General features: G+C 50.7%; 1 protein-coding gene across 2 annotated transcripts; it reads right to left on the bottom strand.

The window, feature by feature from the left end:
• Positions 1–4,966: 4,966 nt before the first annotated feature.
• Positions 4,967–22,060, bottom strand: LOC144148150 (uncharacterized). Of its 2 annotated transcripts, none has more exons than XM_077679732.1 (4): positions 21,826–22,060; positions 15,156–15,409; positions 9,960–10,119; positions 4,967–5,150 (listed from the first exon to the last, which is right to left on the bottom strand). In XM_077679732.1, the coding sequence occupies exons 1-4, from the start codon at positions 22,037–22,039 to the stop codon at positions 4,987–4,989; spliced, it is 792 nt and encodes a 263-aa protein (XP_077535858.1). In that variant the 5' UTR covers positions 22,040–22,060; the 3' UTR covers positions 4,967–4,986. The 2 variants fall into 2 exon arrangements, with proteins under 2 accessions (XP_077535858.1, XP_077535857.1); XM_077679731.1 differs by having other exon boundaries at positions 4,967–5,156.
• Between the last annotated feature and the right edge of the window lie 1,237 nt (positions 22,061–23,297).

Genomic DNA, 23,297 nt, shown 5'->3' on the forward strand with positions numbered 1-23,297 from the left:
CTGCTTGTTTCCCCGCGTTCGAGCGTCGACGTCCTCACACAGCATCTGTGTAACGCCAGCCTAACCTATCTAGTAACAAAGAAAATCCGCAAAATTTGTAGGGCTGCGGTTCTAGCCGCTGTTGCTCTTCTCTTAGCCTTTTTTGGCACCCCTATCGCACGGCGTTCTTCCTGCGCACACTCGCAATGCCATTGCCGCCCTCCCCAATTCGAAACTGATGGAGGCGAAAAGCAAAAACGCCCGTGTGTACGAGATTTCGGCGCACGTTAAAGATCCCCAGGTGGTCAAAATTAATCCGGAGCCCTCCACTACGGCGCGCCTCATCGCCTGCGTTGCGTCGGCGCGTTAAACCCTACAATCAATCAACCAATCAATCAATCAATCAACCAATTCAAAACTCTAATCTTTCCCGCTATCCACTCCTTTCATGTCCCCTTTCCCCTCCCCCCCCCCCAACGGCATGATAAGGTGTCGGCACCCCACGCCAGATTCGGGCCCTTTTCACCCGTCTATCCCCCGCCCCCCCCCCCCTCCCCTTAAAAACTTATATAGCATAGCATAGCGGTTTTTAACAGCGCTAAAAAGACGCAGGCAAAACAGACGATACAGGCGCTGGCGACACTCAGCGGCTGCATCGTCCATTTTGCCTGCGCCTTTTTGGCGCTGTTAAAAAAATGCTACCTACGTGCCAGTTCCAGCCAACGCCTCTCACCAAGCGGAGACAGCCAAGTGCGACGGGCAAGCCACGCTGCGGTCTGCAACGCCCCATATCTTGAAAGACGTCACACTCTCTTGCACGTACAAATCACTACTCTTTCGCAGAGCCGCATACAACTGATAGGCTCCGCTTTCCCGGCTGTTCCGGCGTCATTCGCGCGTTTCAACACCTTCCACGTCTTTTGTTTTCTAACCCTGTCCGTTTCCGATCATTCAGCCTTTACGAGGCACCCAACCGCGTTCTTTTGAAGAGCGTTTCGCAACCTCGTATTTCGTGCTTCCTTCCCTCTGTGTATTTATAAACAGCCAGGTTTGTACGTTCCACAATAATTTCATATATATGAAATTTTCGTGGAAAGTACAAACCGCAATACTTTAAACCGAGCGATAGTTCGTTAACTTTGAGTTCTGCCTAAGGATAGTGTCGAAAGTTCTTCATCGCGAAGCGGACTTGGCCGCAACGGCCGTTCACAGTCATAGCTCATCCGCGTTTCTTTTAAATCCGAAAGCGGTACTTGGTAGGTCGGAGACCCCGCGTTCTGGAGAAGAAATTAATGGCACATACTATGGCCGATGCATCAATTGAGGCACGAGGCAAAGGTAAAATAATGCTCGCGATGGCGTACTTTTCAGGGAAGCTCTGGTAAGCAAAAGTAGAGCAATCGAGCTAAAAAAAAAAAAACATTTGGTCGACCTTGGTTTGGAGAGAACTGATGTGCAAGGCAGAACGCAACTCAATGCAACCACAGCTGGATGGCTTGAGCTGACTACAGGTTAACTTCATGAGTGCGTTGTGATCTTCCACTTGCAAACGCGTGTCAGCGGAATGCGCTGAAGCTGCGGCGTGACTAGTTTGAGCCCGGTGATAGGCCAGTGGCAATAAGGCGAGCAGCAATGCACGTTCTCTCTTAATGTCCACTTTGCTTGTCGGCGTGAACACGGCTTTGTACCGAGTCATAGTAATGGAAGGAAGAAATAACACGCGAAGGGAAAGAGATGATGAGGATTATGACGTTGCTGATAATGAGACAACATGTGCCTTCGGCAATTAGACGAAGGTAACACGCATCATAAACACTGATTAGAAGACAACGCTCCAAAACTTTATTCGCGGTACCATTTTGGCTATACGGCACTCAAAATTCTCCTCCAAAATACCCCTATCGAAACAATCGACGTCGTCTAGACTCCGGCCCACACTGCGGTCGGAGGCAGCGAGGCGGCCCACGAAGCAGCACGAGAATACACGGGCACATGTTAAGAACGGCAACGATGGTGGTGGGGGTGATTTATTAAGAAAGGAGGGAAGAGAAAAAGCTGGGGATATTTTTGAACTCAACGGGAGTTCACCCTCATACAACCCAACACAGTCCAGGAAGGGGAGTGGGGGTTTCAAATGACAGGAAGAGAGGGAAGAAAGAGGAGAGAGGGAGGAGAGTGGGGGACAGTCTATGCCGCTTTCATCTCGTCCATGGCTCGACGACTACAAAAGCTGCGCTAGTCCTGCCAACGTTATAGTCCTGCCATGACCAGGGAGTTGAGTAGGTGCTGGAAGACCTCCCGTCGGATGGCGTCCGGTCCCGTGAGGAACAGGAAGTCTTCCAGCTTGTGGCTTGGTACACCGAGTCGCTGGAGTGAGGCAAGAGCACAGTAAGTGCTCGAGCGTCTCAGACTCTGGGCAGTCGGCGCAGGTGGGGGACGCCCGGCGGCCCTGTTTGTGCAGGCTGGCTCCCACGTTGTAGCAGTTAAGCCGCAGGCGAAGCAGGAATGACCGGGCATCTCTGCTGATGCGTCCGGGCAGGACCCGTGGGGCCTGACCACTGACCAAGTGCTCGAGCATCTGGATGCAGGGCCTTCACCATTCGGGCCAGGATAGCCCTTGCAGCGTCGAATGACACCACATCCGGGGAGGCTGGTACCCCTGCCTGGCGAGCAGCACCCTTGGCCAGGGCGTCCGTAACCTCGTTGCCTATAATTCCCACGTGCGATGGAAACCAGTGAAGTCGCAGTGGACACCCCTGGGCCTCAACCGCATGGAGCTTGGCCGCCAGCGACCCATCTACGTAGCCGCTGGCCCTGGCTGGCTGGTCGGCAGCTCTTAGACGGTGGAGGGCAGTCAGGATGATGGGCCCCCTGACCTGGGTACCCTGCTCTAGAAGAAGATCCGCGGCCAAGTGGAATCCAAACAACTCTGCGAGGGTGTATGTGGCCGGGAGTGGCCCCTGCGCTTCAACACTCCGCGAGGCTCAAGAGAGAGAGAAACAACATCTTTATTGGCCTGCGTTCAAGCCCCCGTTGTAGGGGCAAACCTACTGCCTATTACCTCGCACCCCCCTCGCGGGAGATGGAGGCGTCGGTTTCGGCCGCTGGCTTTCGATGGCCGCGAGCGCGAGCTGGACAGCCATCTTCTGTAACCCCCAGTCCGCACTCATGATCGCGCACTCAATGCGCGGCGGAAGCACGGTCACTTCGTCCGTATTAGTAGTCTCTTGCCTTGGTTGTTGTCCGCAACCCCACAGCATGTGCTGCATGGTGGCCCTCTCACCCCCGCACAACACGCACGCGTCCGATTGGTAGAGTTCAGGGCACACGTGCTTAGCGAACACCGGTGTCCAGATTGCCCGCACCTGTAGCTGTCGCACGATCACTGCCTCTCTGCGGTTGAGATTACGGTGCGGTGGCGGGTAGACCCTGCGGCCTTCCCTGTACCATTCGAGCACCTCCCTGTAGGTGGTGATTGGAACCGCCGTTTCAGCTTCTTCTTCGTCTTCTTCTTCCCCTTCACCCTCGTCCCCTTCGCCTCCCGCAGGCCTCGGAGGCGAGCCAGGTGCCGCGCTGCCGTGTCTGGTCAGCACGCGCGCAGCTCGGTCCGCCTCCTCGTTGCGGTTGGCTCCGGTTCCGACCGGGCCCCCGTGCGCCGGAAACCACTTGATGGTCACCGGCATTGTTCTCCGCGGCAGGGCCCCGCACACACTGAGCGCGCACGGTCCCACCCTGTTCGTGGCATAGTTCAGCACCGCTCCTCGCGAATCGCTCAGGACGGTGGCACACCTTGGGTTTGTGAGGGCCAGCTCCTCCGCTTGCTTCGGGTCCTGGGCCCGCACGCTGCCCGCCGTGTACAGCTCCCCGGAGGTCGCCGCGACCACGGCCACAGCGTACGTGCCCTTGCGGTGCGGGTAGGTGGCCGCGTCCACGTAGAACGCGTCCGTGTCGGCCGCGTGCACGGCCGTGAGCGCCTTCGCCCTGGCAAGGCGGCGCTCCCCGTTGACTTCTGGATCCATGTGCCGGGGTATCGGCGGGACGTGCATGAGGCCGAGCAGGCCCCTCGGCAGCGACCGTCCGGACGACGACCGCAGCGGCGATGGCAGCCCCGTCGGCCCCCTGCCCCCACCCCCACCGCCTTCCCCCCGCAGCAGCCCTACTCGGTTGAGAATTGCTCTGCCTGTTCTGGTCGTTTCTAGGCGCGCAAGCTGCGATACGCGCTGCGCCTCTGCGACCTCGCATAGTGTGTTATGTATCCCTAATTCTAGGAGCCGGGTCGTGCTCGTGTGAGTATAGAGGCCTAACGCCGACTACAGAGCGTCCAGCATCCCGCTGTTCGCCGCCGACCAGTCGTGGAAGGCCGCCACGTATGCCACTTGGCTGACCGCGAAGCTTGTATCAGCCGCAGGAGGTTGCTTTCGCGCATGCCCCCGTGCCGCGTGGCCACCTTTTTGATCAGCCCCACTGCCGTCATGATCTTCACCTCCAGTCTCTTTATGGTTTGACCATTGTGCCCGAGAGCGTCCACATGCAAGGAGTGCGTTACTGCGAGTATCTTGGACGTGGCACGAGCCATTTCTATAATTTTTTGGACTTAATCTGTTTATATAAACTACGGCAGCGAAGCGACGACAAATAAACTGCGTAAGAAAAAGCAGCCGATATCACGCATTCAGAGCAATCTCTTTTCAAAACGCGCGCGCGCGTCGCCATCCGAGTTTGTCGCTTCGGCGGAGCGATATCGTACATGAGCTACTGAGTCGACCAACAATTATTAGTTCTACTAGGCTTTCGCCTTGATTCTTAGAAACTTCTAAGCATCTCCCGTAATTTTTATTTGAAGTCGGCGTTGGCGAATTTTTTCAGCCCCATAGGTGCTCATAGACTGTATACATCGGAATAAATTCCAGCTGCGCCGTGTAAGTGTTCACAGGGTGCACGCTATAGAAAAATGCAACATACTTCGGAGTAATCCCCGTATATTTGTGGAAAGCCTTTATTCCACGATTACTGCGGCGCTGCTGAGCTGCTTGTTTCGTCGACGCATGCGGCGCTGCCTGTTTCGTCGCTGTTGTCTCCACAGTGGTTGACACCGTCGCAGGTCAAGTTGCTCGAGATGCAGAAGCCGTTGGCGCACTTGAAATCCCGGCACGGAACTTCCTGCTCGGCATCTGCATCTGCAAGCATAGAGGTTACGATACGAGCCGCTGAAATTGGCACTTTATCTAAATGGTTGTTTGCAGCGAAGCTGTCTAAGGATATATGATCCAGCAGATCGTCCCGGCCGTAGAAAGAGCACGCGTATACCAACAATTTTCAGCTTATGAAAAATACTACATAAAGTAAACAAAAAATCCTAGGGCCTCCATATTTTGATATGACGCTTTGTATATTTGCCTTTAAAAATGTCTTCAGCAATGTATCTGTGTCTACAGATGAAGCCGACTTTAAGAGCATCGGCGTAAGCTTGGGCAAAAGCATTGAATGTCTCTGGCTTGGGCTTTGTAAGCTGGCTTTTCCACATTGCGTGATGCACCGTGAAGCATACCCATCTGCGCAGGGAGTATGGTTACAGCACCACTTTATACTACTCCTTTTCACCGCCGCCGCCCCTTTCCCGAGTCGTGTATACTCCTCGCCTCGCACGGTGCCCCCTGATATTGCGCAATGCCGCGATTTCCAGCGGCCGCCTGTGCGGCGCGCTAGAGCCTGCGCCCTGATTGGCGTAGCCACTGTCATTGTCTCTGCCCAGCAATCACGTGAGCTCTTTGCCTGTGTCGTAGTGATCGCGTGACTTCCCTTACGATTCAGCATAGATACAGCTAAATCCCAACGTAGAAAACCCACCAGCGCACCAGATTCGCTCAACTTCCGTCTTCACAAAGTGGACACGCTGTGATCTTTCGTATATCCAGAAACGTATTTATTGCCGGAGGGAAGAACAGGGGAACTTGAAAACTGTGGGAACCACATTCTCGTCACCTGCACTCGTCGCGGACAGGTCGTATATCCCTCGCGGCCATGCAGCGTCCACAGCACTGAGCTCAGCTTGTCAAATGGGCTATACAGTCACACCCGACTATAACAAACCCAGATAGAGTGAACTATGCTATATATCGAACAAACATAAATCAGTTACGGAAATACACGCGAAACATATTCCTTATAACGAACTTCACATCTGATATATCGAACTCTGCGTGCCAAGAATGGCCGCCAAAATTCATGGTCTCGGAGCGGCGATTGAGATGTTGATTGGCCGGGACCACTCATCAAAGGCCGCGACTGAGACATTGCGCCTCGTATGGAGTGTCATGACGCCCGACACTTTTCGTAACTGTTTCCGACGCGCCGAACTCATGACGGAACCCGCCCAGTCTGCGAGTCCGGACCAAGATGGCAGCTCGCCAACCTTCCCGATGCTGTGCCGAAAGGAGTGTCCTTCGAAGATTTCCTGAGTGTCGACGACGACGTTGCCGTGACGGTAAGACCCTCGGACACAGGCACCGTCAGCAGCACCGTCGTAATGCTAAAGAAAAGCACCGAGTAGGCAAAGGATGTCGCGAGTGAAAGCCGTCCGACGCTTATAATGAAGTGATTCCGGCAGTCGATGTCCTCCGCAATATTTCTGCGATATTGGAGGACACGCACTCGAACTGGTGCAAACAATGTCTCGTGTAAAGAATGCTGTGCTAGTTGACGCTGCCAAAACGCTGCCAAAACAAAGTACACGTTGCCCCCACCGGCCTTCGTCATCATCTGTGGAGGCCCGGGCTTTCTCTCCCGCTAGAGGAAGTTGGTGCAGCGCTGCTTGTACCTATGTCTTTTTGCTGGAGGTGTACGAATATTCCAAGCTTCGAATACTTCGCGAATAGTGTTTGTTAGATTCGATTCGCAGTGCAGTTTTACCGTTAGAAGCTTTCGCTCATTCTAAATTTACCAATAATAGAGCTATAGATGTTGATTTTGCTGCACTACGTGCGAACTTCACCGCACAGCATGCTTCTTTGGGTTGGCGTTTTTGCACGACACCAAAGTTCTGCTAAAAAGCCTACCTCCTGTAAGCCTAGCACAAAACGCGTACACGTGCACTTCTGATGTAGAGTAAGCTGAAGTGGGTCACCACTTCTGTAAAATTTGTAATACGAAAATGAGATTTCTGTAAGTACGCTGGGATGGGTGAAGTCAAGGGTTATTAATCATTTGTTGGCAATGCTCGCAGTAAGGTTCTGGTCAAGCCAGCCACTAGCATTCCTACTAAGGGCAGCTTTTTTCCAATGACTGGTGGGACTGCAGCAATCAAACGTGCTCACTCTATTCATGGCGTATGGAGGAACCCGCAATTTCTCCGTGGCAATAGATGGCCAAATGTTTGGACCACTTCGTTCCCATCTTGTCTTAAGCCTTTATTTTAAGTATTTTTGTACGATTTTCTTGCCAAGGAATAGTGCACATGAACACTCAGATGTGTTAAGTCGCCACTGCCTAGTCTCCGAATGGCTTTAATTAATTTAACTTCACGCTTAGATCATTTCCTTGGTAACCTAAGTCGTCTTCCTCGCCTCTAAAGAGTGATCAAGCAAATACAATATCAAATCTGCAGCTAAGAAAATAAAAACCACAATTAATTCCTGCTCTATGACCACAGCGGTAAAATGCGGGACACGCGTAATAAGAACCACTTTCTTCAAGGAGACTTCAGGAGGTGAAAAAAAAAACACACCATGTTATAAGTTACGATTTGCTAACAACTGCCAAATTAGCGGGCACAAACTCACCAGTGCAAACTCCAATTTTTTAACGCAACGAGAGTTAAATGACTCCACCTTAATGCTCACTAGGCTTGTTTCTTGAAATGCACATGAAGAGTCTACACTTAGAGGGTAAGTTAAATGTTCGAAGATGCAGCGACTACTGAGTGTCCATAATATAACGACTGGGTTTACAACCTCCAGTTTAAAGAGGTCAGCGACCTTGCAACTGGTCGGGGCTTGGGAGATTGTAACAGCAGAGCTGTTTAGGCCGTCCGTCACACAAAAAACCTCGAAGCCCCGAGAAAAAAATGTGCTCATGGAGGTCGCGGGAATCGAACCCTGTACCTTTATACCGTGAATCCGGCAACCTATTAACTGCTCCCCCCCCCCCCTTCACACACACACACAAAAAAAAAAAGTCCGAGGGTTACGGGGTAAGCAGTAACAGTAGCAAAAAAAAAAAATGCTTCCCGCGGTCAGACTCGGGCCCAGGTCCATCGCGTTCATAAGAAACCGGCGTCTTTCCGATTGAGCTATTATCGCATTCCGGGCGCACATCATTTCCTCTGGGTTCGTAGCGCGGGCGTTGGCTTTGGACTTGGCCGCAGGTTCTAGCGCCTGCTAACGTGGTCCACTTAGGGAGAGATGTGAAATGCTGCGGACAAAGCGATCCGTTCCTGCTAGTCATGGAGCACTTTCAGCGGCAAGTTCGGAAATCCATGCGAGGTGCAACAGCCGGGTCTCTGACGAAGGGAGAGCGGCCGCCAGCTCTGCTCTTTCTCCAGCCTTCCACCACTAGTGCAGGCTGCGCCAGTTTTTAGGGGCGAAGCTCCTTAAGTCATGGGTCTGTCCATCCCGTGTGTCTCGTGGTACGTGACCGCCGCATGCTTTCGGAGATGTCGCAAAGTGTGCCGCGTTGCACGCGCAAGAACCGGCTGCCACCGGCAGCGCAAACTCGGCACCGGGAGCGCGAGCTTGTCTGTGTTCGCCAACGGAGGCGCGAGCGCACGTGCACTGCGAGGGGGAGATCACGCAAGAGATCACGCCGCGAACGCAGGCAGTCGTTCTCGGAGATCGAACGAGACGCAAGGACCTTTGCTCGTTTCCTCTCGTCTTGTTCGGGCACAAGTTCGCCCTAAATAAAAGTTCTTTCTTTACCGTTGTGTCCCATCCTACGTGACAAATCGTGGTGGAGGTGCGGGGTAGTCCTCGATGGCGCGGGGTCTTTCACCAGGTCTGGGCCTGGGAGCATTGACTCCGAAAATAAAAGTTGATTTGTACAATGTACGCACACAGTCTTACGTCTTTCTTAATGATATAATGGGCGAACTTTCACGGGAGAGTTACGGTTACCGATGATCTCCCCCTCTCGAGCTTCGCCCCACTTATCATCATTCATTCCGTGGATATGGCGTGATTTTTTTTTTGTTTGTCACGTCTTGTAACTCTGCCTCAAGACAAACACCCTGTTAGCGCCCTACAGTATAAAAAGTGATTGCAGTGTAAGGACAGCGATTATTGCTCAACAACCATAGGAACGATCATGAACACAAAATACAAACTGCGTAAGTTTGGAAGAACTAGCTTTGGTAGCTCATTCGGCTATATTTCAGCCAGGAAACACGTTTTTTAAACGAAAACAACGCAAGGTATTGTCACGCGAAGGCAAGACGAAGGAGACACGAACAATGATAGCCGATGAGATGGATTTGAATGTGTGGCAGCCGCCTTGGCGCGAGCGTTGCTGAGCTAGTATTTATGCGCCATCTTCTTCGCGGGTGGGTGAACATGGTGCTTCTTCTTCGTCTCATTGCAACATATCTAAACCATCTTTTGAATTTCGCACTACAGTGACGAGCCCGAAAAGGGCAGTAGGGACTCAGTAGAGGCCAGTACGAAAAAAAAAACCAGTTAACTATTGAAGTCACACGGTCAAACAAAGCTAGAGGCCCCTCTGCAATCGCCCAATCATTTATCTTGGCGGTGGCTTTGTCCGCGGCCACTGCACAAACAAGATTATGTGATGTCATAGAAAAATCGCCGTAATGTGGCTGTGTAGTCGCCAGTGCTGTTTTACATGTTCTCCATTATGTGTTTCAAGTTTCCAATAAAATTGGCATCATTGTTATTGGGACAAAGCAGTCTTTCTAATGATCTTCGTGGCCCCTTTAACAGTTCTTAAGGCGCTTATCAGATGGCTAAAGAAACAGTTAGGGCATTTCTCACCTTGAGGATGGCTCTGCTTGAAGGCCGTTATGATCAGCTTGAACCCACGACCTTGCGTAGGCGTGCCCGACTCATCCGAGCTATACTTGAGGGTCACGAAGTCCGTCCGTGTAAGAAGGGTTCCCACGTCGGAAACCGAGGTCTCGCAGGTCAGATTCGCCTGCAGGCACGCACCAAGAATTATGAGCGCCCTGGATCGGAGCGATCATCATCATCACCAGTATGGCTAAGCCCACTGCAGGGCAAAGGCCTCTCCCATATATCTGATCAAGCTATGACTGGGATCAAAGCAACGCCTGGTGGCATGGGATCACAGCAATGCCAACAACCAATGCACCTACTGCCCCCCGGCAGTACATTCTCCAGTGATTCAGCAGTAAGATTAGATTGATTGATTGATTGTAGGGTTTAACGCGCCGACGCAACGTAGGCGATGAGGCGCGCCGTAGTGGAGGGCTGAGGATTAATTTTGACCACCTGGGGATCTTTAACGTGCGCCGAAATCTCGTACACACGGGCGTTTTTGCTTTTCGCCTCCATCAGAAAAGCGGCCGCCGCGGCCGGGAATCGAACCCGCGACCTCGTGCTCAGCAGCGCAACGCCTTAGCCACTGAGCCACCGCGGCGGGTTTAAGATTAGATTTTCTACTGTAACTTTGCCGCAGGATCAAGTCCAATGCCTAGTTTTTTTCGGCATCGTAGACATGGCCTGCACACAGTACGCCGAAAATGTGTATTATGGCTGATGCCCTCTTGTCAAAAAAGTTTGTACGACAGCGAAGCATCACGTATGTTTTCTGCTTTCATTGTATAAATGCGTTAAATAAAATAAATGAATTGAATTGAATTGGAAAGGGAGTAACTGAAGAGGAAGTCGAAAAGTCCCTCAAGGGCATTAAAAGAAGAAAAGTGGCAGGTGACGAGAGCATAAACGTACATCTTTCAAAGGAGGGAGGGGACATTCTGCTACAAAAGCTTGCTGAGCTCTTTTACAAATGCATAAGGACTTAAAGGTGCCCTAGCCCGGAAAAAAGCCAACAAAATTCCGATTCAAAAGAAAGGAGATACCAAGCATCTTAAGAACTACAGACTCATCAGCCCTATCTCAGTTGTATACAAGCTGTTTACCAAGGTAATAGCTAACCAAGCAACAGCGTGGATTTCCAACAATCCCGAGAACAGGCTTGGTTTAGAAAAGGATACTCTACAACAGATCACATCCATTTAATCAATTCAGTAACACAAAAATCCGCGGAATATAATAAACCCCTATACATGGCATTTATAGGCTATGAAAAAGTATTTGGTTCAGTACATACCGCAACAGTGCTGGAAGCATTAAGAGACCAGGAAATAGAGGAAACATGTACATAAGACTTATAGGCGGCATAGATGTGTAAGGGATGTATGGGCTGCATAATCCTTCACAATAAAAGTGATGATTTCCCGATCAGAAAGTGCGCGCTGCAGTGAGATACTATCTCCCCAAATTTGTTCACAGCGTGTCTGGGGGAAGTATTTAGGAAACTTGGCTGTGACAACTTAGAATTACGGATAAACGGGAAATACTTGAGCCATTTGAGGTTTACAGACGATATTGTCTTGCTCAGTAAGAAGGCAGAGCACTTGCAAAATGTGCCCGAGAAACTACAAACAAGAAGCTTGACCGGACTAGAAATAAATACGAATAAGCGTAAAGTAATGGTAAATACGCATGCTGAAGGCGGCCATCTCCAGCTTTGGTAACGCAACGCTACAACGAATATGCAAGAGTATAACTACCTTGGACAGGTTCTCAGTGCTGATCCAAACCCCGATAAAGAAATCCGGCGCAGATTAGGTATGGGCTGGGGGGAACTGTGCAAGCTAGCACTCCAAAACAATAAAAAGTAAGCTACCTCTGTCACTAAAAAGAATAGTATACAGCCATTGCATGCGGCCGGTGATGACATACGGAGCTGAAACTTCGCGCCTTAGTAAACAACTACAAAGCAAACTTAGGTCGGCTCAACGGGCCGTTGAACGAATGTTAGGAATAACACTCGGGGACAAGAAACGAGCTACCTGGATCAGGCAGCAAACTCGAGTATAAAATATCATAGTTCAAATTAAGAAAAAGAAACGGACCTGGGCTGGCCATGTAGTGAGACGAAATGACAACCGGTGAACCACAAGGACAACAGAGTGCCTATCAAGAGACAGGTCTGGAAGAAGGGAAAGGTCAATAAGTAGATGAAGGGTCGAAATAAGAAAATTTGAGAGCAAGAAATGGACTCGGGCGGCGCAGAACAAGAGCGGGTAGAGGTCATCGGAAGAAGCGTTCGTCTTGGAGTGTACCTAAATAGGCTGCTGCTGCTGCTGCTGATGATGATGATGATGATAGACAGGGAGGAAGTATTATGCATTTTAGACCTCTCATAGGAGCCCTGAGTCCATTCTTTGCCGCCTCCGAATTTTCTTATTTCGTCCATCCATCGAGTTAAATGGCTTTTCCGTTCTTTTAGACCAGTCTCTCAGTATCCACGCGCTCTGTTACCGTCTCGCTACAGGACAGGAGCGGGTGGAGGTCAATGGAAGAGGCCTTCGTCCTGCAGTGAACCTAAATAGGTTGTTGGTGATTATGACGATGGCAAAAAAACCAGAAATGAACAATTCACCACCTAACTGGGCACGCTGCCACACGTATACAGTGCACATAGTTTGTTCCTTCATCACACGTATTTGCGCAGGGGAATCCGCAGGGGGTAGTCCAGCGCTTGATATTTTATCATACAGATTCATTCATCGCTAGCAGAATTCATACAATTAGCAAAAAAAGCTAGAGACAGCGCGTAGGGTGCCTGTTTTTATTCGAAGAGTGCCACGCGTTTTCTTTCCGACGGCCATATTCGCTTTTTAACGAACCCTATTATACAACAAAATACCGGCTACTGAAAAAAAAAAAGAACACTAAAGACACCACCAGAGTGGTAATTAAAACCCCAGTTTGCAGCACAAGTATTTGGCATTCGGATGTTTTATAGTGCTGCAGTATAGCCGCAACTTCATGCCGTTTTCAGTGAGTTCGTCCGCGAAAAAACGCTTTAAGGGAAAGACAACTTTATATCTATTCCAGCATTGTCACCTGTTTGGGGAGGATTCTAAAGCAGCTGTCCGACCCTCTTACTCGAGCCAGAACTAGCGCCAGGGGAGAAGGCGCGCGAGAGCGGCTGAGAGAGGAGTTCAGCTCACCGAATCCTTCCCCTCACGCGGCAGGTAGCGCTCGCTGCTCCCAGCCGGCGTGGAGCTAAGGGTTACGTCAAGCGGCTTTGAACGCTCACTCACCCTGCCAACACGGTACAATAATAAAAAGCGCGCGGAGTTACGAGTTTATCCAGCGAAATGTGTCGCTTCGTCCCGTTAGCGCATGTGTCCCGTCACGCCATTAATGTTCGACAGCTCATTAGCTACGTTACCTTTTCGCATCTCGCCAAGTGATCGTCGCGCATTTTTTTAAAGCAGTGCCTGGCAGGTGTTGGTTAAATATTCCACGCCTGGCAACGCTATTCGATTAAGGATCGCCGTAATGCCTAACCCTCCTTTTAACACCGGAGCTGTTCTCGGTCGAGCCTTTCGTAAGTCTGCTGTCGGTCGTTCGTCACGCAGGGGTAGGAGCTGATTTCCAGACCCATCGATAGAGGGCGCAGTGGTCTCGACACCGGCGGCCTCACAGAAACCGGTTCCCAGATTCACCTGTAGAGGGCGTAGTGGTCTCATAGGGGTGGGTTCCTCTCCCTGCCGCTAGGGAAGGGAGCTTCCCGCTGGTGACGTTTAGTTGAAGATTCCTTCGCGCGAACGTTAGAAATCGCTCGGCGACGGCGAGCGCTGCCGTTGTCGGGCGAGCGGCCATTGACGTTTCAGCCGACACAACAGAACCGCAGCTCCGCTGCTTCAGCAGATTTCACAGATTTCACAAAAATTAAACCCATGTTCCAAGTGGAACACGGCTTTAATTTTTTTTTCCTTCTATCTGCCAGATGACCCAACGGGGATAAAAAAAATCTTTCGTTTGCGTGAAATCGACGACTGACGCAAAAAAGGCTGCAGAAAAGCGTAGTACGCTTGTTCGATTCCTGCAGTTCATGGTATATTATGGCTTTAAAAATTAATAAAGTATTAGACGGGTGGATTGGTGCTGGATGAGAAAAAAATGCGTATGCGAAATTCAGGCAGGCGCTAGTTGGCCTATTCCAGTAGGAATTTTCGTGAGGTGTGCTGAATTTTCTGTGCTTCATTATCGCTAAAAAAATTTGCGGATAGGTGTGCAAGTTGCGTCCGCATTTTTAGGCCCGATTTAAACCACCCCTTAAAATGGACAGACCCCTCGTGCTTTTGGCATAAAACTTCGTTGAAGTTGAGAGAAATTGTCTGCTAACAACAAAATTGTTCGAGCAGTGTCAGGTGAGCTAGGCTTTGGATGTTTTCAAAATACAAAAGCTTTCATTTCGGCGGAACAGCGTTCATTTCAAATTCCTGACTTTTTTTTTTCACTCGAATTAGAGCTTTAGTTGCGCTGAAGGGAATGTGAACGCAGTGCTTCTACAAGAGGTCTATTTTTAGCGTTCAGCATAAGAGGGCAGCTCAAGTTTTTTGTTAATTTCGCTGGTACTTACAGCAATTGAGAAAATTCATTCCAGAAGTAGGACAGTGTCGTAACTAAACACATCGCATAATAGTAGTATTTTTCTACGATAAAATATATGACTTCATACATGATTCACTAATGCCGCAACATGTTACAATGACGCTGATAGAGCGAAAACGTGCTGCACTCAAGTTAGCTTTGTTGCTCGTCCCAAACCACGTGCTTGGCCCGTCTAAGTAATTCAGTAGAAAGTTAGTTGCTTAATTATGCCACCAGTCTGAAACTTGGAAGCCTGAAAAGCAAACAACAGAAGCGGCCCCCCGATGCTCCTAACCTGACTTCCCTCACAAGAAAAGTGAAAGTATTTCCCCTTTTTGATTTTGAGTCTTGTAGTTTTGCTTCTGTTAATTTTCCTTTTCAATTTTTTGTGGTTTAACGCGCCGCAGACACACCATGGGCTATGAAGCGCCCGTAGTGGCGGGCTTCGGATCAATTTTGGCCACCTGGAGATGCTTAACGTCCGCCCTGTCCGATCGCAACACATTATAAGGTAAAATACATCGTGCTTGGTACCATGTGGGGTCCATCTGGGTGACGTCCGTCAACAAGGACCAGACGTTCGTTGCAGTCCAGCGCCAGCCTTTCGAAGCGGAGCTGCAAGCGTTGAAAGATAGAGTGAGTCTGGAAGGTGACGACGCAGTTCGGGTGGTGGTTTCCTTCGTCTGTCAGCACAGCGCCATCTACTTGCATATAGGGACAGCACCGCACGATCTGCTCGACCAGATAGACGCCCGTCTGACGGTCACCGCACAACGATGTCATGTTAACTGAAAGTAGGAAAAGAGAGAGGGAGAACAAAACCTTATTTAGAAAACTGGGTTAGCGTTCTGTTCACAACGCGTTTGCAGGTTCCTGCGCATTTTAAGGACGGTAGTGTTCTAGGGCTGCTTGAACGCAAAAAATTTTGATCCGTCTGTATGTCACTCGATTCAGCCGCCCAGCCAAAGTTAATGGAAGCGTTGAACGCTACGCTTATATACGCACAGCCATATCTAACATCCAAGTCCGGTGGCAATGTTCTTACTTGTCAACGTTGTTGTGCCAAAACAATAGATTACGCATATGTGAGGCAAAACATCAATACATATGTGACATTTGCAGTGTTTTCTTATCAATATTGCAGAGATGCTTAAAAAGTGCGCCCAAAAAATACAAAAGTGGCCACCCGTGGTGCCCCTGGGGCAATTGAAAGAAGTCAAACGGTAACAGCAACGAAATGCTTCAATAAATGGCGCGCGGAACGCGCGTGGAGTAAAGGCGTGGAGTTAACCCTGTAGCCTACAGCCGCTGTTACCCGGGGCTGTATACAGCTGAATGCAAAATTTGTAAAGGCAGAGCGGACCTCCAGCACATGGTTTGGTCGTGTCCCATCAAGAGTAAACAGGTACAGCAGAAAGGACGCCCTTTCTTAGACATTAGAACCGTGGAGCAGTGGGAGACCGCGCTGCTCAGCTCCGATCCCGAAGTGCAAGTCGAACTCGTCCGGATGACTGAAGACGCCGCCGGGGTCCAAGGACTACTGGCTGCCGCCTAAAAGGGGGAAGAGGACCATGGAGGATCTCCAACCTCTTCCTTTTCTCACCGGGCACACAATAAAGTTGTTCTCTCTTTCTCTATAAACGTTGGTTCTAATACGGTCCCTACAGCCTTGAGAGAGAGAAGGAGAGAGAGAGAGTAAACGTGTTTATTGCGAAAAGCAATGAGGAGGAGTCCTCAGCCCAAGACCCCTTGAGCTTTCCCATCCTCAACAGCCCTCAACACCAGCACGCGCTGATGATGGAAGTCGGAACTGGTCAGAGCTTTCTCCCAAGGCTCGTAAGAAGAAAGCTTGGGATTTCGCCGGTGAAGTGGGCGTGTGCGCTGCCCCCTACCATACGAAAGAGCGTTCCGGGGTTTCGCAGAAGCGGCATCGCGGGGAATATACGATGGGGTGCAATATATGGCATTTAATGGGATGTGGAAAAGTCTGGATTGCACGGAGCTGCCGTTCCTCCTCTGTCAGGTGATGCACGCTTACGGCGGCGCTAGCATAGACGCTCCCAGCGTGGAACAGTGGAACGCGGTAAATTTAAAATGGCTTGGGCAAACCTCTAGCCTGTTTATCTTGGGAGGAGCGAGACGGGAGAGGGACTGCATGAGACGTGACCGAAAATGAGAAGGGAGGTATTTACATTGCAGGGGCGCCATACGGCTTAAGTCTTTCAACGACATTTGCAACGAAGAGAGCAGAAGCGCGGACAATTTTTAACAGTGCAAACATGAGTGGAGTACTGACAAGTATTTGTGGCCTGTGCATCTAAATTCTCATCCCATCGAATTTCGTGCAACTGTTGGCTTTAAAAGGGAGTGTCATTGATTGAGTACATTTGCTGCCGCTGTCTCGATTTCACCGTGAAATTGCACAAAGTGCCTTCTACGTCCTCTAACTGGTCAAAAACTCACATGTAAACTTTGTTTCTTGCATATAATACATCGTTAAAGGGGCCATGCAGACAAAGTACGAGTTTGTTTTATTCTAAAGATTTCGTGTTTTATAGTGCCCCCAGCGCTTGTCCGGCGCAAATGATGCCACAATCACTCACAAATTAATCAGAGTGGGTTAAAAGTTTGTTTCTCCCGCCAAATCGCGGGTTTTCATGACGTCTGACATTAAGTCACAAGAGCGGGTGTTCAAACGAACTTTCAGTGCGTCAGTAGGCTCTGCAGCCTTGCTTACCGTCAGTCCGATTGCTTACCGTCAAACCGCGGACCATCATCCGCCGTTGCTTTATTTTTGACCGTATTTGCACCTGGCTTGTTTTTGTTACGGTAGAAATATTCCTTTCGTGAAACATGGGGTATTCTCGACAAACAGGGCCACATAAGACAACGTCGCTTACGCCAATCGGCCAGTGTCGTGTAAGACAACTCCAAAGCGGCGGACTGCTGTGCATCTAAAACACGCATAGTGCGTCCAGTACTAACAACAGGGCGCATCGGTACTTCTACGTTTACGTGCATTTTCGTAACTTTCATTGTTTACTCCACCATTCTTACTGCTGTAAAATTAATATGCATTACAATAAAGCGCAAATAGCTCTTTCGGCAAGCTTAGAAGCCCTGCCTAACCTCTGTCAGCTTTTGCCGGCCTCAGCCAATCGCACGGCTGGACATATGACATCATAGGTTCTGTTGTGGGAAATGAGCTACTGGGTCGCATGGCCATTCCCTTTTTTCCTAATTAAATAGCTTATTTGAGCGAAGTGTGGGTTAAAAGTGGTGTCAGTATGATTCTAACGAGGCAATCTTTCGAATGAACCAAACTAGTGTTTTGTCGACATGGCCCTTTCAACGCGATGCGTCCTCATTGTTCAACACTTTGAGTATTCCTACAGTCCTTGCGACCTGTTCCTACAGCCCTTGCGACGAGTATTGCTACAGCCCTTGCCCAGTAATATCTGGCTTGACAGCGCCAGGGTTCTCTGCAAAAACAACCAGGCTCAACGGTATACGCGGTGGCCTAGCTGTGCCGCTGTGAGAGTATCCCAAATCCCCAGAAGGCATTTAAATAGGCGGCAAAAACAGCGGCGCCCACTCGAAATCAAAGTAAACCAGAGCCGAAACTCAGGAGCTGGCTGCTATAGCTATACTCGTCAGGCTTATGGAAAGCTTCGGTGCTTTTTTTTTTTTTTTTTTTTTTTTGTAATGATATGCAGAGATTGCTTTGAAGTTTATTTGAGACGGCGTGCAGAACCCACCAAAAAATGACGCCGAGCTCGAAGTGAGCAGCACTGCGTCGTAGTCATAAAAAAACTGACTTCTTGCAGAAAGGGTCGCCAAGCGTCTGCGCTCAACTTATCTCTTCGCAGCAAGTAATGTCAAAATGCGCTTCAGAGGGAGTGGGCCCGGCGGTCGGATGACGGTCTGTAAAGCGTTGGGTAGTGTCGGGGGAGAAACAGCGATTACGCATTGAGGTCAGAAATCTGACACGCACCGTCCTTATCCGCACCATGCGAATGTGGCCAAAAACGCTACTGTTGTTTTTGCATGCTGTTGGCGTAAAATGGTAACATATAGGCAAAACATCCTTCTCAGCGGCATGTTCGCCGCTTTGGCGCTCTTTTGCTATTGACACTCGTCTCTTGTCATCGCTAGTTATTTTAATAACCTCCCCACTGCGGCAGCCCGTCGCCAAGCCTTGCCTTCCCCTTTAGCACTTGCGACAGCGAGGAAGCAAGCACTGTGGTCGTATTTTAAGGCTATGTTAAATGGGCGAAGGCGTGCAAGTACCGACCTCTGTCATCTCCGTCATGTCATGGTAGCATGGTGGGCGAGCGGCTTGCAGGGTAGTTGCCTCCGTTTCGACGGCGCTGAGCCAAGGGCGAAACTTAACTTGCCTAATGCATGGCGAGTAGAGAACAGCGTTGATACAGGAAGCAGCATACTGGCGTGTTTACAACATGACAACTCGAGCGGGCAGAGAAACGTTCCGTACGGTGACTTAGCGCGCCCTAATCTCTCGTCAGTAGGAGGGCGTTTTGCGCACGGCAGCAAAAGTACGAACGCACGAAACACCTTCGACAGGTCCCGTAATAGAAGTAAGTGCACGCTGTGTCGGACAGAAGGAGGGAAAGAGGAGTCCACCGGACGGCCGTCGCCTCGGAGGGCTCGTTTTAACTCGTCTCGACTAAACCAGTTAGAACCGGACTATAGCTTGGGCAAAAGTCATGCCACGCGGCTGCACAGGACAACGGCGAAACACTTCGCGCAGAATTGCAACAGCTATACTCGGATACAACACGACGGCAACGATGGTGATGATGATGATTGATGATTGCTAGTGGTATCCCCCTTTTGTAGCGGGGTGAGGAGGTGTCATCTTACCGACGTGTCATCTAGTCATCAGCGGCAACAAAAGCGCTGATGATGGTGGTGCCGGAAGTTGCCGCTGGTGGTGGCGCCGCTGCGCGCCTCACCACCTCAGCCGGACGTAACTCCGCGCGGCACAAGTAGTGCATTACTGGGAATATTTTGAACATGGCACGAGCCGTTTCCGTGATTTTTTTGGACTTAATATGCTGATAAAGTGCTGAAGCGAGGACAAACAAGTTCTGTGAGAAAAAGCAGACGATATCACGCATTCATAGCGATCTCCTTTTAAAACGCGCGTGCCCGTTGATATCCAGGTCCGTCGCTTCGGCGTAGTGATACCGTACATGAGCTATTGCCGTTATTAAATTTTTCCCGAGTATAGCGTCCTTACCCGGCTTCGCCTGTATTTTTCACTTAGCGCTATGTAACAGAACTGAAAAAAAAAAAAATTTGAACCCCTGTTCTCACCCTTGTGAAATTTAGAAAAAGAAAATTCTGTCGCATGGAACCTTTCAGTAACTGAACAATACATTTTCCAAATTTCGAGCCCCTAAACACAACGGTTTTGTTATGGGCGGTGACTCAGCAAAACGGTGCGGATAATCTCGTTAGAAGTTTAATTTGTAGAGCTACTAATAATTGTTTTTATTTAAAATTAAAATTTAGAATTGTTTTATAGATGGGAAGAGTTAGTTTTTAGTCACGCAATAAGAATGCTATCACTACGCGATACGGGACTTCTGAAGACACCCCTCCCGGATCCGAGAGAGGAGCCGCGCGGTGCTCCTGCACACCGTGCCCCTCGCGAAGTTGGAGATCGCCGACTTGGAGTCGCTGAGGACGGTCCGCGTGCCGGGCAGGGTTAGGGCTAAGGCGATCGCCGCCTCCTCGGCCTGCCGGGCGGTCGCGGCCCGCACGCTCCCGGCGTTGAGCAGGTCTCCCGAGGTGGCCTTCAGGACCACCGCCGCCAGGACCGCCGCCAGCAGCACGAGCATCCGGTGGTTCCCGGCCCACGCGGGCCGGGAGCTGCCCAACGGCCACCACAACCGCAACGAAGAAGCGGACGCCGCGGCCCGAGTCCTCGCCACGTGCCGGACCGCGCCCCCCCGCCTCGACCGAACCCCGGAAGACTCCGGGGAGGAAGCAGACGACGACCACGACGAAGACGCAGGGGAGCCCCTCGTCGCCTACGGCGAAGTGCTCCGGTGGTACAGACGCGAAAGAGGGACTTTTCCGCCTCCACACCCCGGCCTGTCCCGGGAGGAGGCGGTGCTCCTGCGGCAGTTACAGACCGAGACCGTGCTCACGCCGGCGCTGGCGCGCCACGTGTACCCGGAACTCTACGAGCGGACCGAGTGCTGTGTGTGTGCGCGAGTGCCCGCGGACCTGGCCCACATCATGTGGGGCTGCGACGAACAGTGCGCGCGCGACGGAGGCGACCGCCTCCCGCCGGACATTCGCGAGTTGATCGGCTCCCCGGAGCACGGCAACCAGCTCAGGGCCGTCCAGCGGCTCGAGGAAGCTCTGGCGCTGCAACGGCGAAAGGAAAGCCAGCGCCCCTCGCCTCCCGGCCCCCGCGGGGGTCGAGCGGACGGCGACGGCGCGGGCGATCCGAGTAACCCGCGCGGCCGGCCGGGCACGATGCCTCGGGCTCCGCCCGCTACCTAGCGCAGGTAGTTAGACGAGGTGCGGCGTAGCCCTGCGTGGCCTGACCCGCACCTTTCTCGCAGGACGAATCAATACAGGTCATTTCTCTCTCTCTCTCTTCTGAAGACACGTTTATATATTTGGCGTGGTAAAGTGCAAATTTTCCTAGAATTCTGAGCTAAAATTTTAGGCGTACATATGCGAGCACGGCGGAAGAAATCATTTCGAGATACTGGGGGGACTTATAAAAGTGTCTTCAAACTCTCGGGCATCGTTGAGGTTGAACTATTTGTTTTTTGAATCAAGAAACTCGGGCTTAGAAACCGAAACTATTTGGCAGTTAAGGAAAACACGCGTAATCCAGATCATTGTTTTTATTATTCCTAGATATATCTATAGACGCAAAATTTGCTATAATTCACCAACTGCTGGACATTTTTAAGTGCACGTGTAATCTTTAGACGCGACAAATTTAAACGTTTGGTCCGCTGTGTGAACCTCTATTCCTCACGAGCGTACTTTCTCATTTCTGCAGTCATTTTTAATCTAATTAGTGTTACTTCTAATTAATTATATCTATCGTTTATTTTCACCCACTTTAAGACAGCACAATTGCGTACATTATTTCGCCGTCACGAAGCTGCGTTGCGCGAACGGAGGAGGCTGCATATCCGAGCATACTCACAGTTCTTGTTCGGTTCCGCGGAAGCACCCTGCCTCCAAAAAATGGCCCAGAACATCAGAATCTGGAGCACAATAGACTGGCGGCATCGCCGGGCGCTGCCCAAAGCCGCGGCCCCAAACAGCGGCGTCGTCGTCATATTGGTGGTTCCTTGCTGGCGCACACCCCTATTCGACCCCTCTGCTCGCGTCCACGCGTCTGAGTGATGGTGTCTCATCTCAATTATACTTACCGACGCATTCCGCCGAGCGAGCAGAGAGAAGAGCGACAGATAAGCAGTCCGCAATGCCCGTCGACCTTGTGTACTACGCAGTCGCAATCTCTTCTCCGGCTACTGCCCCTGAGAACTCAAGCGGGTCAAATTTAGAATTTTTGAGTTTGTTTTGCGGGCTTGCCCCTGTCCCTACACGCTCTAATTCTACGCAACCGGAACCCCCTTCTTTTCAAGATTATTTTTTTCGGTTTATCTTTTTCGTTTTCTCAGCTTGGATATCACTTTTGCGAAGTCGCTAATAGGGCCTGAAGGCTCGCTCTAACGCAATCCTGTGGTTGAGCTTCACCACGTTCGGTTGATTCATGCAGCCAACAATGAAATTTAGGTCAGCGACGATGTGAAGAGTACCATATGGCACAAAACTTCGCTCTGGTGTGTGGCATCGCTCAGTGCAAGTACAACAACATTCAAGGCTGCGCGGTGCCGCATCGCTGGTCCCAATTTTGAGTTAAAATGTGCGCACGTTGACGTTGCTGTCACTGGCCGAATTTCCTTTGTTGGCAGCATGGATTGGTCAGTTGAGTGCACAATGGTGAAGCTGAGCCTTGGGATTGGATAAGAGTGTTCACACTTCCACAGGGGGATTTGTGTTAGGGAACATAGATTAAGAAGTCTCCCGAGCCCCTACCTAAAGCACAAGATGCACCCGGAGACATACCCTGATGTCACCTGTCGGGTACGTGTGTCGCAAAGCTCCAGCAAAATTCGAGCACATCGTCTGGGATTGCCTCGCATACCCCGACCAATCAAACACAAGAACGATGCCACCTGCCTTCGAGGAGGCGGTGCGGACTGAAGACCAAAATCTTCAACTCCAGGCTGTCCAGCGAGTCATCGTGACGCTGGCCAGGCAGGAGGACCCCGGCGACCCGGTGACGGGGAGCGGAGGACCCCTAGCCGGGTTGGCTACATCTGCGGTGACGACTCCGGCCAAGTCCTGAAGACCTAGCAATAGGACTTTATTCGCAGGTCCCAAAGAAGTTTTTTCAATGCAATCCAATCCCAATGGTTTTCTACCGCAGCTGATGAGAAATCCCAGGATTACTTGAATCGATAAAAAAAGACAAACGGCATATTAATCGACGGTGGAGTACACTATTCTGAAGTCGGTGCTAGATGAATGTTAAAAATAAATTAGGCGCGTATCTGCCTGCTCCCCCCCCCCCCCTGAAGAAGAAAGTGTAACACAGCTGCATCTTAT

Source organism: Haemaphysalis longicornis, unplaced genomic scaffold (genome assembly GCF_048455015.1).
Source record: "Haemaphysalis longicornis isolate Haplotype H1 unplaced genomic scaffold, Haemaphysalis longicornis Haplotype H1 scaffold_782, whole genome shotgun sequence".
Taxonomy (NCBI): domain Eukaryota; kingdom Metazoa; phylum Arthropoda; class Arachnida; order Ixodida; family Ixodidae; genus Haemaphysalis; species Haemaphysalis longicornis.

What these genes read in the sequence shown, in the direction of transcription:
- LOC144148150 (XM_077679731.1), bottom strand. Translation starts at nt 22,039, where the DNA reads ATGAGACACCATCACTCAGACGCGTGGACGCGAGCAGAGGGGTCGAAT. An exon ending in CGCGGAACCGAACAAGAACT is followed by an intron (nt 15,410 to 21,825) that starts GTGAGTATGCTC and finishes TCCTACTTTCAG; the next exon opens with TTAACATGACATCGTTGTGC. An exon ending in CAAGCAGAGCCATCCTCAAG is followed by an intron (nt 5,157 to 9,959) that starts GTGAGAAATGCC and finishes CTATGCTTGCAG; the next exon opens with ATGCAGATGCCGAGCAGGAA.